We start from the raw sequence: 16362 nt of genomic DNA, 5'->3' as shown, positions 1-16362 counted from the left end.
CTCAGATTGTAGTTCAGCTGTATGAATATTCTGATGTTTTAATAATCATGTATTTGCTGGGAGGCCAGGCCTCTAAATATAATTAAAATAATTGAAGGGGAGTTGCAGCATTTTTAAACCATTTTTTGTGACTCAGTGTTGGCATGATGCTACCTGTTCCCAAATAAACATCCTTAGAGGGAATTTCAGTACAAGTGCCCTTTAACTGGAGTTTTCTTTGCAGATCTGCTAAGAACAGACTTGCAGTAGCAATTCTCTGAGGTTCCCCCATGCCTTGAATAGTAATATTTGTGGAGCTCTTTGGAGAGCTGCCTAATAATGGCATAAAAGGACTTACCTGTCTTATACCCATAGGCAGACTCCCTGCTCTAAAGCTGCTCATGAGGCTTCTGACATCACTGTCCCACTGCATGCCGGGGTGTCTCAGTGGAGCAGGAAGTCTGCAAATCTGGCTGCTCTTAAAGAATTGCCAGGTGGGTTGGAAAAACAAAAGTACACTTGAGCTGAAATGACCTCTGTAATTAGGCCTTTAAGCAATATACATGAAAATCTTAGGGTTCCATTCACATTTGATGGCGTCATCAGGAGGCTTGGATGGCCACCATCTTCATCCCCCTAATTCTTACGTTAGTTGAGCAATCTTTGTTTTGTGTGTGTGTGCTGTCTTTTTTCCCCATTTGTTCTTTTCCATATAAATGTGATTTGAGAAGATCAGATTAGGATTTTGGAGGTCAGAAATGTTCATAAAGCGGCGTCTTTGTCACTCAGGTCTTAAGATGGAATATTTATAGGTTTACTTTTTTAAAAAATTGTAATGAAAGTTAGAGGCCTACATTTTCGGTTAAAGTAACCTCAAGAGCTGGTGCATATGTCCTCTTGAAAAGAGAACCAGGAAATCTCTGTGATACCTTATTTTATAAAGAATAATTAGGTAACACAGCCTATTTGGTAAGTAAATTAATAGTAATTATAAAATCATCAAAATAGTCTTTAATGAACAGGGGTATTAGGAGCTAAAGAGAATGAAGATAATACTCTGAATTTAAACACAGGCATCTTTAAAAATGTGTTGACCTAGGTTAAATGCCATCAGTACTGGCCAGAGCCATCAGGAAGCTCGTCATACGGGAATTTCCAGATTACCTGCCATTCAGAAGAAGGAAATCCTGCTTATGTCTTTCGAGAAATGACATTGACTAATCTGGAGGTAAAATTATAATATATATATTTATTAATCTATGGAATCCTCACAGACTAGATACAGTTTAATTAATTAGACTTTCTTTTCAGTTTGGTGGTGTATCCACATAAATAGAGTTGTTTATTTCTAGAAGCCCTTAGAAAACTACTTGCCACATACTTACCTAGTACAAATTCTGCTCTTAGGATGGTAACAAACCTTTCATTAGGAAAATATACCAAAGTTTTAGTTTCCATAACCATATTAAGTTTTTTAAATCACATAAAAGATGTGTTATTTGTCTTAAAAGTCTTTACTGCTGTCTTTCATGTCCTGGCTAAAGAAAAAGAATAATTAAAGAAGCTGAGAAACTTATTTCCTTGCTGGTTTCAAAACACTGGAGGTATTCCATTTATTGCAACTGAAAATCTGTCCTTATAGAGGCAAGCAATCCTTAATAATTCCATCATGGGGAGTATGTGCGAGTAGATGGAAAATAAATCCTGCTGAGAGGAAGATGAGTTGAGATTGGCAACTACATGTAAACGAGGACTTCCCTGAACATGCAGTGTGTGATTGTCAGGGCACCTGTAGTTTTCAGAGCCTCCCCAGTGAGTGTTTCAATCTCAAGAGATGTTTGGAAACGAGTATCTGGAATTTGGTTCACTTTTCTCATTGCTCAGATTATAAAATGAGATGCCAGTTTTACAGCGCTACCTTTTAGTCAATTTGCAGTTAAAATTCCTTCCCTGTGTTCTGTTGAGACAATTGCTCGTTTATTACCAGCAGAGGACCCTCTGTAAGTGATTCCATGCCTATAGGTTATTTAGAGTTTGGTAACTCCTCTTTTCTGAAATGCTGCTTTTGCACTGAGCTATTCCTCCACTAACCAGAGGCAGATTATGTTTGTGATATTAGAAAAAGGAGCAGGAGGGAGTAGGAAACAAAATCATTCTGCATCTGATATGTAGTATGCTGGCTAAAATTAAGAGATGAAGCTAAAACAATGCTGCCATTCACACAGAGTCTGAATAAAAGCTTTTATGTTTGAAAGTCCTGCCTCTCCCCTCCCTACTCCAGTTGTGTCATTTGATCTAGTAAGATAGCAACTCTTGCTGTAGAATTGATTTTGCTAAAAATTTGACCACCTTCTTGTGCATCTAGTGTCCAGATGGATCGTTGGTATCCTGGAACTGCTTTTCTATTACATGGCATGTAGTTTTTTTAACCTGTTGAAGAAGTAAACAACTGTGGATTGCTTATTTGTTTTTAAGAAAAAAAAAATCCAGGATGAGCAATGACGGGCACTAATAAAGTGCTGCTAGTTGCCTGAAGCCACTTTTGTTATGGATGCAAGTTGCTGTAAATGTACCATGGATTTTTTTATTTTTTGTTTTATTGGGACCTGAATTACCCTTGAATAAACTTTTATGTTTTTGATTAGAAAGAGGAAAGCCGCCAGCTAACCCAAATCCAGTACATAGCATGGCCTGATCATGGGGTTCCTGATGATTCCAGCGATTTCCTAGACTTTGTGTGTCTTGTGCGCAAGAAGAGGGCTGGCAGAGAAGAACCTGTTGTTGTTCATTGCAGGTATCCATTTTCCCCAACTTTATTAAATCATCAAACTTATTTAAAATCATCAAACTGAACTTATTTATCATCATAGCTTTTCTGTGCTTTGTTTTTAAAATAAACATTTAGTTGTATCTGCTTTGCATATGACAAGAGAATTCGACATTTAAACTAAACAATTGGAGTCATGTTTCAGTAAGCAAAATTTTGAGAATCTGCATGCATTGATCTGTGCTGGGATTTTATTATTTTGGAGATTTTACTTTTGTTTTCATTACAGTTTAAATGCTTGTGCTAACAGTCTATACAGTCATTCAGTGGAATGGCACAAGATACCAAGGAATGTTTTCCTCATGATGACTACTCAACAGAACTTCAGAATAGCTGCATAAATAGTCTATGGCAGAAAACGTGGGTGATATATGCAGTGATCAAATAAAAGATCTTCTCTCAAATCTGCAGGCCCAGACTACATGATATTTTGATATATGCATTGAGATGACACATTTTTATCAACAGTTTACTTTTTTCATGAATTAAAATAATTCTTACTCAGATTTTTATGTACACATGAAATATAGGGTTTTTTGTTTTCTTGTGCAATAGTTTTTAATAGTATTCTACACTTCTATAATAAATTTCAAAATCTTAATCCTTTAAAATAACTAATTAGTAAGCTATAGTAATGCATGATGCCAAATGCCTTCAAATGAACATGTCTATACCAGGTTTTAGTGAGCAATTCTGTGAATAAAATTTTACCTCTAAATTCCTGGACACACTCTGGAGAGTCAGTGTTCTGAGTCAGGTGTTTGTTCCTGTTTCAGAGGGAAGCGGACTTGATGATCTCGGAGGTCTTTTCCAGCCTCAATAGTTTTGTGATGTAAGGGAATAAAATAAATTTAAAGGCTATATAATCTACATGCAAATTAAACATTTATTGGAGAAGATGGAGTAAAAAAGTTTTCTCTTTTTAACATTTGATGTATCAGAAATTGAATTTAATTGGTTTTGCCCTCTCTTCTGCTTTATGCTGCTTAGGGTGAATCTTATTAACTATGGAAGCGAGTACCAGAATGCCAGTGTGTTAGTACTGTACCTCAGCTTCCAATATTGATATTCTTTTGGTTGATAATGGTTGTAAATAAATTATGAAAATACCAGCCAGACACAACTTTTAAAATATAAAGTGTGCAAGTCTGCAGAGACACTGGAACAACAATTTTGGAGAGTATGAACAGTTTCATTCATCTCAGTGAGATATCACTTCAGCTCCACACTGATCATTTCAGTGCCGTCTCTAACACTCTTATGTTTCATGGAAGAAAAGGAGGGAGTATGACAGTTCAACATAATTTACTTAATTGGCCTAACTCGGTGGCTGTTAGGAAGTGTATCCAAATTGCACTGGTGAGTCAGGCTGAGGGAGCCCAAAGTTGGCGGTATTTTTGACACAGGCCGTTCCTGTTTGGATACGATAAAGCATTCTTCCTTTGAATTCTCTATGTATGAATTCTAGAAAAGAATGCTATTGAATAATTTTATTTAACTAGCACATTCACATCCTGCCGTAAAATTCTCATGACATCACTGAAATATATAGTAGCTTTAATGCCACCTTCTGGACAAAGATTTATAGCAATAGTTTGGTCAGACTTCATTTGAAGTTATGCTTCAAAATCCGAACAATTAAGTTTCAAAGTTTGGAATGTTAATATTAACTATTTTAGAAGCAAGCCCTTTAATTTATTGACTGAAATACTAGTTGTATGAGTCGAGATAATGCTGACATTTGAAAATCGGAATTTGGTCCTATATTCAAATATGGAGAAACATTTGTTTTCTGTTTCAAAAGTGCAACATGATTTTTTTGAATATGAAAACTTTGAATTTGAAACATTATCAGATTCAAAGTTAAATATTCAGTTTTTGAGGATTGCTACTTGTGGAAAAGTGCATATATGTGTAAACTAATGCACATAAATCTATGGATTTATTTTTAAGCTAAACATGATTCACGTAAGCTCTCTCAACAATTTTGCCACTCAGATTTATATGTTATGGTTCTTCCTTGTCTTGAAGGGGATCACTATTGTGCATGCCTTTTCAATCTACACAGTTAAATTTCTCATGTACCTTTTAATAGTAGGGAAATGATCATTATTGTCATCCTCCAAAGACTTCTAATAATTGATCTATTCCTTATTCTGAAATGTGAAGGTATGAATCACTTCAAGAACATAAACATGGTTTTACCAAATCAACCTAACATTTCAGTAATGGTCAAGTGGACACAAAGTGCCCGGTGTGTGCTAGGTATCTCTGTTTTGTTACCGTCTAGCCGTTAGTATGGTTTACCGTATGATCTGAATAAATAACCGTGTGTAAATTTTGCTGGAGTGAATGGCTGAGTAAAGACAATCGCTCTTTACAGGACCGACAGTTCTGCACTGGTGGATTTTTGCTCTGTTCAGGCAGGATGGAGGCTTCCAGTGACACAGACACAACCTGTCTAACCCCTGTCGTAATAGTGTGGGAACCATAATGATCAGTTGTGAGAATCCTTGAGAAGAAAGGTCTTTAAGAATGAGCTCTATTCCAGGCACTTTGTTTTATTTTCCATTTTGGTTTTTTTTCAGTGCTGGGATTGGACGGACAGGAGTTCTTATCACTATGGAGACAGCTATGTGTCTCATTGAGTGCAATCAGCCTGTTTATCCGTTAGATATTGTAAGAACCATGAGAGATCAAAGAGCCATGATGATCCAAACACCTGTGAGTATCCTACTTGCTCTTCTATGTTGCAGAAGAATGATTTCCTATTATCTAGTTGTATCATTAGATGGATTTTTAATACACTTGCTGTTGACTGTGTTGCAAAGAGATCGGCTGTACCCAATGTAGCTGTAGCCTTGGCTCCAGGCAGGAGTGAGTTGCTAAGGCTATTGGAAAGGAGCAAGTTCTTCCAATTTCTACAAAGAAAACTTGACAAAAGCAGCAACCGTTACAGGAATATCTGGCAATTCATGTCAACAGTCAGTTTTCAGTAGTGTAAAAATTACTCAGTGGAGAAAGCAAGAGCCTAATTCCAGGTGTTAAGAATGGAAGTGGTATGAAAGGTAAACACAGAAAGTTCCAAAACATGCAAGAAAATCCTTCAGTGATTCAATTCAATGATTTTATGTTGCCTTAGTTACAATGAAAACAAGCCCTAACTCTGCCCTATAATGACTCAATTAAAGGGAAATAATCAAATAAATAATATTTTTGAAAATCAGTGTAATTAAATCTGAGGCAAGATATATCAAAGAAGTACCTTGCCTCCAGGATTCTTTTGGTGCTTTCTTGATTGCTGATGTATCTTAAGATGCTAGAATTTTTCCTGGATCTGTAATATTCATGGGCTTTTTGGGTTTTTTTGAGATAATTGCAGTGTTGCTTGATTGTATTTAAAGTATTTTAGAATTGTGAAAGACGTACAACAATTTTAGAAGCTTTTTATTTGTTTTTATTTTTTGTGTGTTTTTTTGTTGTTTTTGTTTTTTTATTTGCCTTTCTAAGGGCAGTTTCTGTTTATATTTTTAGAAGATACTTGAAGAGTCAAAAGATTGAGTTGCGTTGTCTTAAAAAAAAGAGAAGCTTAAATTCTTGGTTATTCTGGACTTTAACCAGTTCCATTTATTTTTTTTAAATCAATTGTACAATTTTAGTTGTAGTATATAGTGTTTAAAGTATTTTGAAGGAGAAAAGGCACTAGGCCCAGTATCAAATCTCTCCCACAACTACTTGTAGTTATTCATTGGAGTAATTTTGATGCCCCTGCTGCTGTTCCTCTGATCAAATTTAAATAAATCTTTTGTGTGTTCTTCAGAGACTATTCAAGCTGACAAAAGTATATGTGGGCCTCCATTTCTAGATCAATTGTCATTCAGTGCTGCTCTCCAATATTCATATTCCACTAAAAAAAAAGTTGTATTAGTCAGCTAGCACAGGAAGGGTGAGGAAGATGATGGTACGTGAAAAATAATAGAGAATGGTTCTTGCTCTTTGTGATGATTATACAGTAGGAATAGCGTATCTCTCTAGCATACGTAGAGAGGAAGAGAATTCTACTCGTAAAGATAGGAGGTGTGGTGGTATTTTCTGGTCGTCTCGTTTTTCTTAGAGAAGGGAGTATTTTCAAGCTTCAGTGAAAAGCAAGTGTTTACTGCATGAGAGGGAGAAGGGATAATAAAAGACTTGAACTGGTGATTTGGTTTTTTAGATTGCATAAACGTAGGCTATTGTAATTTCTCCTTTGGCACTCGCTTCCTTGTTTTGTGTATCCTGGAAGATTCACTCAGTGCCCACAAGGTGGCCCTATGGGCGGGTGTCTGCTCTGTGTGCTATGTGAGGGGAGTTGAGTGTCTCTGGAGGCAAAATGAGTGTTTTGCACAAATATGTCAAAATTTAACTATTTTAATTTACATGCAACAATAGAGTAAATAATAATTAATAAATCTCTTACTGTGCCCATTTGAGATCTGACATGGCTAATTACCACATAGAGGGGGATATTCCACAGCACTGAAAAGGCAGGCGTGCTGGCTTTCTGACCAGCATATACACCATTATGCAGCATTCAGTGTCAGTTGTGTTGACTTAAACTGATTTTCTTTTCATTGTATTTTAGTTTGATTACTATCATTTTTTAACTATTGTTTGCTTAAACCAAAATATTAGTGGCCTCTATTTGTGCAGGTGTTAGACTTGAATACTTTGTAGACTTAGATATGTGATGTTAAGAAACTGGAGTTTTGGCTTATTTTAAAATATGAAACAGTTTTCTTTTTTATCAAGTTCTGAGGAGGGAGGTAATATGTCAGTAATATGCCAGAACTAATTGAAGTATGAGAAAGTGCTTTGAAACTATAGCTTCTAAATCCAAATTCATGGAAACCTTGAGTCAGTGAAACTTCAGCACTGAAATGAAAAGCAGAAAATTACTAAATAGGCGGTGTTGTAATAACAGTGCTGGTGTTGTGAGCATGACTTCTGGTATATGTTTCAAGGTGCTGGTCATTCCATTCTTCTGTTGAGAAACAAGATGTTCTAGTATAAAGTTCCTGTTGGTTTGTGTTTCCTACACTAACTTCGAAGCCAAGTTCTTGGCCTGTCGAGAGAACGGGGTGGGGAAGTCTTAGAGGCCTTTTCTGCCTCTAGATGACACGGTTCAATTATGTTTCTTTTCAACTTACTGAATCTACTTTCCTTTTCAGAGTCAATACAGATTTGTATGTGAAGCTATTTTGAAGGTGTATGAAGAAGGATTTATTAAACCTTTGCAAGCATCACTGCATACGTAAAGAGCAAAAAAACCTAGGATATCAATGGAGGAATCCTGTCCTCTGTAATGAACTGGCAGCATTCTTTGTGCCATAATACTGCTCGTGGGAAATAATAGTGAAGTACAGCAAAGAATTGACAAAGGACTTTGAAAACTTCAGCACTGTTGCACTTTACGTTGAAACAAAATCAGTCTCTGAAACTCTTCTAACCTTCATCTGTTTGAAGACTTTATTTTCGTGCTTTGCTCCGAACAGACCATAAACTGAAAGAACTAACTGTGTTCAGGGTAATCTACGATATTTCATTGTAGTGCCATATACTGCGCTTCTGGTTGAATTGCTACAAACAAGGCTTGGAATTATTTCACTCTGTTTTACACCCATGTCTCTTAAAATGAAAAACAAATGAAAAAGATACACTAAGCCATGGTCTTTTTCCAGTGCTAGGTTTGTTATTATGTACAGACTCTCACTGTTTTGTTTTTTACAACATTAGCAATATTGCCAGTACTAGATAGATACACACTGCCTACTGATGCAGCACACTTTGTCCTACACCCTTCCTAGAGACCAGCTGGTTGTTAGAGGAGAGCTGGCGTCCGTGTTTAACCCAGCAGTAGCTGCATAATGCCCACTTACCAGCATCTTGTAAAAAATAATAACTATAACAATAAAAAAAAAAAAAATAAACAGCATTTCTTTGACACAGCTTGTGTGTCATACACTGGTGTATTCTGATTTGTGTGACTTAAGATGACGTGATGGGAACTAGTGCATGCATTGTGTCTTAACCCCTTAAGTGCCTTGAGACTTACAGCGTACATCCAGTGAAAGGCACTCGTGATCCTGTGGGGGTGGTATTGTCCTGTCATATTTATCTTAATGGGTTCAGATTTTTAAAACGGCCCTTGGTGCTTGGAATGTGTTACCACAACGGGTCATGGAAATACCATTCCCTCTTTCCTTATTCCAGTACCTTGCGCGCTACTCTCTGTAGCAAAAGCACCTCTGCCAACTTAATGAATGAGCATTGTATGCTGCTGTGTTGTAATTATGTGAAAAATCTGACACATTCCTTCATTCCTTCCAACTAGTAACTTACTAGCAGCTTACTATGAAATGCTGGTAGGTCATTGGAAGCTGATACTTGGTTTTTTCCTTTTGTTGAGAATAGCTGTCTTACTCGATTAGGACATAACTCTTTAATAGCACAGATAATTAAGTTGAGCTTACAATCAGATGTGATTTAATTCCGCTGTCCGCTAACCAATTACTTTTGTAAGTTGTCATAGTTGATTTCAAGCCATGTTCGTACAGGTCTGCCTTTTATTTTTTTATTATTTTATTATTTGGGTGAAGGAAGGGAGGAGAACACTATGAAGCTGTCCCAGAACTTTATTTTAATTCCATAATGACCTCAGTCACCTTTGTTATGCTTGTGCAAAGTTGTTCCAGTTGATATGGATTGCTTCTTATTTAAGTAGGTAGGAGATTTGTAAGAAATGTCTGTCTGATACAGTATCTGAGCTCATTCTAAAGATACATAAATGTCCCAATTTTTTAATATTTTTCCAGTATAGGAGAAACGAAGTCAAGAAGCAAGGTATCCAGTGTAATATACTGTATGAAAAAAATGAGTCACTTCTTTGACTGCCCTGTGACAATATAACTTTGTGCCCTCTATTTAAAAGTTTTAATTTATTGTATTGGTTTCCTGAAAATGTTTATCCAGTAAATTTTGTTGTAAGCTAAACTATATGGAGCATAGAATTAAAATGGAAAGTTCTACACTAAATAATTTTTAACTAAGAATTAGTTAAATAAGAATTATATAATATACTATGTTTTATGGACATTTGAAAGAGATCAGTTATGACCTATTAAGTGAAAAGGGATTCAGACAAAGTGAAATCCTAACGTATGACTTAGTAATAAACATGAACCACAATGCCAAATGGAAGATAGAGTTTTAAATATTTTTAGAAGACAAAATGGCCTGTGGCCCTGTTACTTATATTTCTAGATTTGATGCTTAAATCAGTATTATCCCTCTTACAATAATCTCTGGATCTGATAAACTGAAAAAGAGTAATAAGATAGCTTTAATATCAGTTTTATTTCAAGCCATTTGTGACAAGAGGAAATTCTTCTGTAGGAAAGTATAAGCTTTAACTTCCACATAACAAGATTATTAGCTGAGATGCTGGCTAGTTGAAAAGTTATTTTAAACTCAGCACTTAATGTCTACAAATTGAAATAATTCATTATATTGAAATAAATTTTCTTTACAGTCAAGTTGTAAATGGAAATAGCATTGTCCTTTTTTCTGAGGGAAATCAGAAATGGAGTTTACAGCAACATTATATAGCGTTGGTATGTCACGTATTTACATATTCTTATGTAAAGTTGCCAAAGCAGTTTGAGTTCAAAAGACCGATTTATACCACAATTAACTATGGGATATATATTGGTTGTCTGTCATTACTGTTGTGATTGCAAATACAGGCAAGAATAATAGGTCTCTTTGAAATCCTCTGCACTGACTTAAGCTGATTTGTAGTGTTTTAACTAGCTGCACTGGAGAAAAATGGGAACAAAGTACCTGTTCTTAGAGAATTGGCCTCCATGACTTTTTGGCTTCTCCAAAGCCAGCATAGTGATAACCAAAAACCGACTAGGAAACAGAATAGCACTGAAGCCCTCCTGCACCCAAAATCATTCATTCAGAAGTTTCTAATTATTGTGGTATAAATGGCCTTTAAAATATTTTTGTATGGCCAATAAAACCCAAAACTGCTAAGTATTTTACTTTGGGTTATGAAGATCTGTATCATCCTTAAGAGTTTTTTAAAGAACTTTTTGTATGTTTCATGCTGTACAAAACATGAATGTATCTTTCAGACATAATGACCTATAGACCTATACGTGATTGGTGTTATGACTGTTGGATTTTATGAATAATTATTTTCATACCATTTGTTTAGGAAAAGTTGGGTGGGTGTGGGAAAGAGTATGTTTGTAAAACTTCCGTGATACAAATCCAGTTTAAAAAAAAAAGTTTTCATTGTAAATAAGAGCAATATTATGACAATTTTGTGCCAATTTATAATGGTAAGACTTTTGTTTTCCTTTTAGGTTCAGATTGAAAACTACCACTACCATCTCTTGTTTAAAGTGAATTTGAAGGGGGCTTTTAGTAGAAAGACATGGGGCTTTAGCAGGGACTTTGAGTGTTTTGGGGGCATTTTCTGGTTTTGCTAAATATGAAATAAGATGCAGGTGTTTAATAAACCACATACAGATTGTCAGCCAGTCCACTTGGAGAAATACTGCTTTAGATGTACCAAATATCTGAGAGCTAAAGAATTCATTTATCCTGTATTTGGAAGCATTTGGTATTTCACATATCTTGCAAGTCTTAAGCAGTAAAGTACTGCTTTAATGCATTTTATTTTTATATATTTTCTCCCAGTTATGAAAAAGAGAAAGCCCGATTTGTTTTTCTCACTACATTTAATGCTAGATGATATTCCACATGCCTCTGTTAGATGTTGAAAGCTTATGTCTCCTATAGATAAAGCAGTAGCACTTCTAGAATACCTGATTACAGCCTGGCACACCATCTATTAGAGAAAGGGTGAGAAACCAGCTGGGAGATTAAGGAACATGAGAAACTTGTTATGGAACCAGTGAAGCTGCCAACTTTCTGTGGAGACCTTCCAAAAAAAGGCTGTGTGCTACATGTGGAAGGACCCAAAAACGTAGTGGACCTGCTGCAGTTGCACTGCCCAGGAAGGCGGGAAGTAGGGAGGGTCTGGCATAGAGGAGCTAGAGCTCCGGCGATGCTGTGGAGCTGAATTGTGTGGTGTTTTTATGCTTCTGCAGTGTGTGTGCAGGTGTGTGGGCGATGTTTGATGGCTCAGGGAATTAGCGTGAGCGCGAAAACCTCTACAGGTCCACCAATATCTGAGCAAAAGCCGGTTGTCCAATCTATGGGCTGTAGTTCTGACTAGAGCAGTTAATCTGTGCCTGTGGAGGCAATCTTCAGGGCCCTCAGCCTTGAGGATAAAGGGAGGAATTGGGTTTTGGTTCAAATTGAAATTTAACATTTGGACTTCCACAAAGTACAGGAATGGTCCTCTTTAATGTCTCTTAGAGTCTTTGTAGCTCATCTCAGGTCCCAGGTTGGCTGGGTGTATTTGGTAATTGCAGTAGCCATCTTTTGTCTTGAGACTTGAAAAACTTTGCCGTTGTTACTTTTAGCGCTAGAATCGAATATAAAAATCTGGTGAAAACATTCATTGATTAGATGTGGATCTTGTGTGAAATTGCAGGGATTGTAATCAGTGGTGATTGAGAAGCTATTACAAGGAGAAAATGGTTTGTTTCGGTGTACCTGTTCTGTCCAGTCTCTGATATCCCACTGCAGTTATAAATTGATACTGGGTTTTGTTGTTACGCAGTCTGCAAAGAAGGCCACTCAATTTTACCTCTGTGCTGGTTGCTACCACGAGTGTGTATCTTTTCAGTTCATGAGGTTTCTCCAGCTGCAGGTGAGCTCTGGCTCTTAGCTTTGGCACATTTAGCTCATTGATTGCTGACATTTTCAGTTAAAAAATGTGGACTAGTAGCCTCACTTTTAAGAAAAAAACAAGTAAAAAAACCCAACCAACCAGGAAAACAAATTGCCACTAATGTATCTATCGTAGTCTGTCATAGCATGTCGTAGTTTTGTGGGCTGGCTGACAGTCTGTTGGTTGGGTTATTTCATATTTAGCAAGCTTACGCATTTTAAAGGGTGGGGTTTTTTCCAAGTGTTTTGATGTTTGAATAGTAGCACTTTATTTCATGCTTACTACTGACTGAACTATTGGACAAAATAAATTGGGTTTAGAGAGAGATGTTTAATGGGTTTCTGTACAGAGATGATTTGGATTACAGCGGGGTACGAATGCTTTCTGTTGTTCCAGCCATTTCTGGTTTACTGTTCATGTGTTTCTGAGGAGCTTTCACAAAATAGATATTATTAAGATATTAATAATTCTATCATCTCAATTTTTCTGTCTTGAAAAGAATATAAAGCTTGTATTTTGAAAAAAAAGTAAAAAAAAAAGGTGCAAATAGAAACTACAGGGTACTTGTAAATTTATCTCTGTGATCTCTCTCAGCTAGCTGCACATTTACAGCTGTTTACTGTAAATGTTTCTGCTAAGCATTGTTTTAACATTAGATCAATTACCTGGAAATCAGTATTTTCTTTTTTTACTTAACTTATTTGAATTTTGATAACTAAAGATGATGCACAACAAAGTTTAAAGAAGTTGTCACCCTTTTGCTCCTAGGCCCGGGGCCTAAAACACGAGTGAAAGGGTTAAACAGTTTACATTAAGCTGTTGTTTTCTTTGACTAGAATATATCCACAAAGACTAGACTGTAAAAGATCCAGTGCAATTATTTTGGTACATAGGGGCACCACAGTAACAACCCATAACAGTCTTACAGGAAATTTAAGGTAAGAAAACAAAGGTTTTATTCAATCCAATGTATCCAGCTCTGTTCTTCATTTGGTTTTGTTTGTTTACCAGAGATCCCATTTGAACCAGTCGATTTGGCAGGGCTGTTTGTGCAAGGTTTGGGTGTTTTCTGTAACAGGTGCTATACTAGGTGTAAATACAAAGGGAAGAATACTATTTACATCGTTCCTCACAATCAGATGGTGGCAATATTTTTTGCAAGTTCCTTCTGGTAATTAATTTGCCTCTCCAGCTGTGGCTTTCAGTTGTCAAATTTCATCTCGGTTTCATATTGCTGAATGATGGACTGCAAGTGTGAAGTAAATCATCTCAGAGTTGAATAGCTCTTCTGTTGTTTAGACTAACTCTTGTGTATCTTTATTAATGTTGGGGGGATGGGAAGATTCTTCCTTTACTTAGACTTTTGCCTATAAATTTGTTCAAAAGCACATGAGGGGGAGAAAACAACTAAATGGCTGGGGTGGTTGGTTGAAAATGATGGAAACTTGAAATTGGTCAACACTGGACAATGTGAAAATAAATTCAGCTTTTGTCACTGCAGCTACTGTATGCTTTAAAGGGCCTTATGTATTTGTCCTCATTTTGATAAAATGAAATTTCTTGCCATTAAAATGATACACTAACTTCTACCGAAAACCAGCAGTTCCCAGGATAAATATGCTAATTAACATTTAACAAGTTTCGTTTTAGTCTTAAGTAAAATTTCATTCTATTATGTGAAAAAATGCTGTTATGCATATTTTGTGGATATATTTAATTTCAGTTGACAAATAGTTGTCTAGGTACAAACTTGAAAATATATATATAGTTTACTTGTGGATCTTAATTGTTTAATTGCAAAATAAAGATGTGCTTTAGTAATTTAAAGTTTAATTTTTTTTTGCCATTTTCTTGCTACTGTACACACAGTTTTGCTTTTATATGCTTCTGATACCACGTAACATTCATCTCATGCTTTACTTTTTGCCATAAATACAGCTTTGTGGATTGAGCACTAGAAAAGGAATCAAGGATAAAATTAGGAGTGAACTTGCTTGGCTACAGAAGCAGCATGGCAGTATCAGCCAAAGTTTTTGGCTTGAAAACATGTACTTCAGGTTTTGCTCTAATGGAAGAACAACTCTTTGTCTCTTATACAGTGAGTGTTTTGGAGACAGTGTTCAATAGAAGTTGTAGTCTGATCTCGAAACAGGTCATGAGGAATAGCAATGTGAAGAAGAAAGTTCTACATTGAAGCTGCTGATTAAATATTTGCTGCCAAAAAGTAAGGGTATATTCAAAGAAAAAGGAAAATACGATGAAAGGACTTAAGCGGCAAAAACCTCAGGAGAGATGAGTCTAAGAAAAGAGAGAGACCTTATGTTCTTAATTTGACTGATTAATGTCTGGCTTTAAAGTGAGGACAAGGTGTTTGGATTTGAAGTACAAAAAGATAAAACTACTGGGAAAGCATTCAGAGAGAGACATAAGGGAGAAGAGGTATTTAGGAAGAGATTTGTTTAACTGGAGTAGAAAGACTGGGTGGAAGACAAGTCACAGGTACCATAGTTGCATGTGCATATACTTGGACTGTATCTGAATAGTAAATAGTGAGGAAGGCTAACTACATGAGGAGTAGCAAGAGGCTCGTGTCAAGAAGAGCAAAAAATGTGTCGCTGAAGCCACAGAAAAGCTAGAGATAACAGAGTTCTTGGTCACAAGGGAACGCGTGAGTGGTAGATTGGAAAGAAGCTCAGTCTGAGGGAATGGTTGAGGATGGGCAGAAAATTTGGGGACAACCTCTGAAGAATCAGATAATTCTCCAGAGTGCTTTGTGTAATAGGAAACAATTGGTGTAGAATTAATAGTGAGGAGGCTCGTTTATATGAGAGAGGCAACCGCTAAAAACTGAGCATCCTTGTTACGCAGATGATCAGTTAGTTGGTCTGCACTGAGAATTCATCAGACACCTGAAAAAATCTCCAAGGTAAATTATTTTTCCCCTTTTAAATATAATAAGATTTTTATATGTTTCCACTGGGAACTTTATTGCAGTCTCCTGCATGTATTTCATGGCTCGCTACCAGGAGCAGGCGTAGTGCCTGCTCCTCTGATAAAAAGTATCCCCCCATTTTTTGGTTTATGCTCCTGAGTGAATAAGCAGGAAATGAACCCGAATGTCACCTTTCCTGTCAGATTGCCTTGCTGCTCCTTCTGCCTGGGGCAGGAGCATTTCTCCGCTGTGAGCACGGGAGCGCTAAATAACTGACATTTAACATTAAAATCAGCATGATGCTTAGTCAGCAAATACTGGGCGATTACCTGGCAGTGCTTCTTTTATTATTATTTTTCCCCCTGCCATTTCCTCAGATGACATCGGGATGACTCGGTGTGTGTTTGGGCACCGGAGCTGGTTTTGCCGCAGCAATGTGCCCCTTCCTCTGCGTGGCAGGTGAGGGACCGGGTACCTCAGCCTGGGGTTTCGGAGCCGAGCCTAGAAAATGTTGTGCAATCCCCAGCAGAAGCAGTCCCCATCACAAGTCAAAGCTTCGGCTTTGCCAGAGGGGGGATTCCCGGTTAAGCTGAGATTTTGGCCGAGTCTGGAGTTGGCTTACCCCGAGCAGTGTCACTGTTAGCTGGCACTCCAGTTTGCGAGCTTTCTCTTTTTGTTACCTTTGAGTTTGTTTTGATTTGGAGACCTCAGACACTAGTTTGACCACACGTATTTGTGTGCGGAGAAGGATGCGGTGAAGCCCGTCTCCTGTAG

At 36.9% G+C, this 16362-nt stretch overlaps 1 protein-coding gene across 1 annotated transcript in view; it reads left to right on the top strand.

Moving 5' to 3' along the window:
• Positions 1-8766, top strand: part of PTPN4 (protein tyrosine phosphatase, non-receptor type 4 (megakaryocyte)) — a gene marked incomplete at its 5' end in the record, with an annotated part of 31276 nt that extends 22510 nt beyond the window's left edge. The window contains 4 exons of the mRNA XM_009869630.1: positions 1079-1207; positions 2625-2773; positions 5395-5530; positions 8014-8766. Coding sequence (XP_009867932.1) covers positions 1079-1207; positions 2625-2773; positions 5395-5530; positions 8014-8100 — 501 coding nt within the window. The remainder of the gene's footprint in view (positions 1-1078; positions 1208-2624; positions 2774-5394; positions 5531-8013) is intronic.
• Between the last annotated feature and the right edge of the window lie 7596 nt (positions 8767-16362).

Source organism: Apaloderma vittatum, unplaced genomic scaffold (genome assembly GCF_000703405.1).
Source record: "Apaloderma vittatum isolate BGI_N311 unplaced genomic scaffold, ASM70340v1 scaffold14635, whole genome shotgun sequence".
Taxonomy (NCBI): domain Eukaryota; kingdom Metazoa; phylum Chordata; class Aves; order Trogoniformes; family Trogonidae; genus Apaloderma; species Apaloderma vittatum.
The sequence above is the reverse complement of the archived record's forward strand: the minus strand, read 5'-3'. Positions and strand labels throughout refer to the sequence as shown.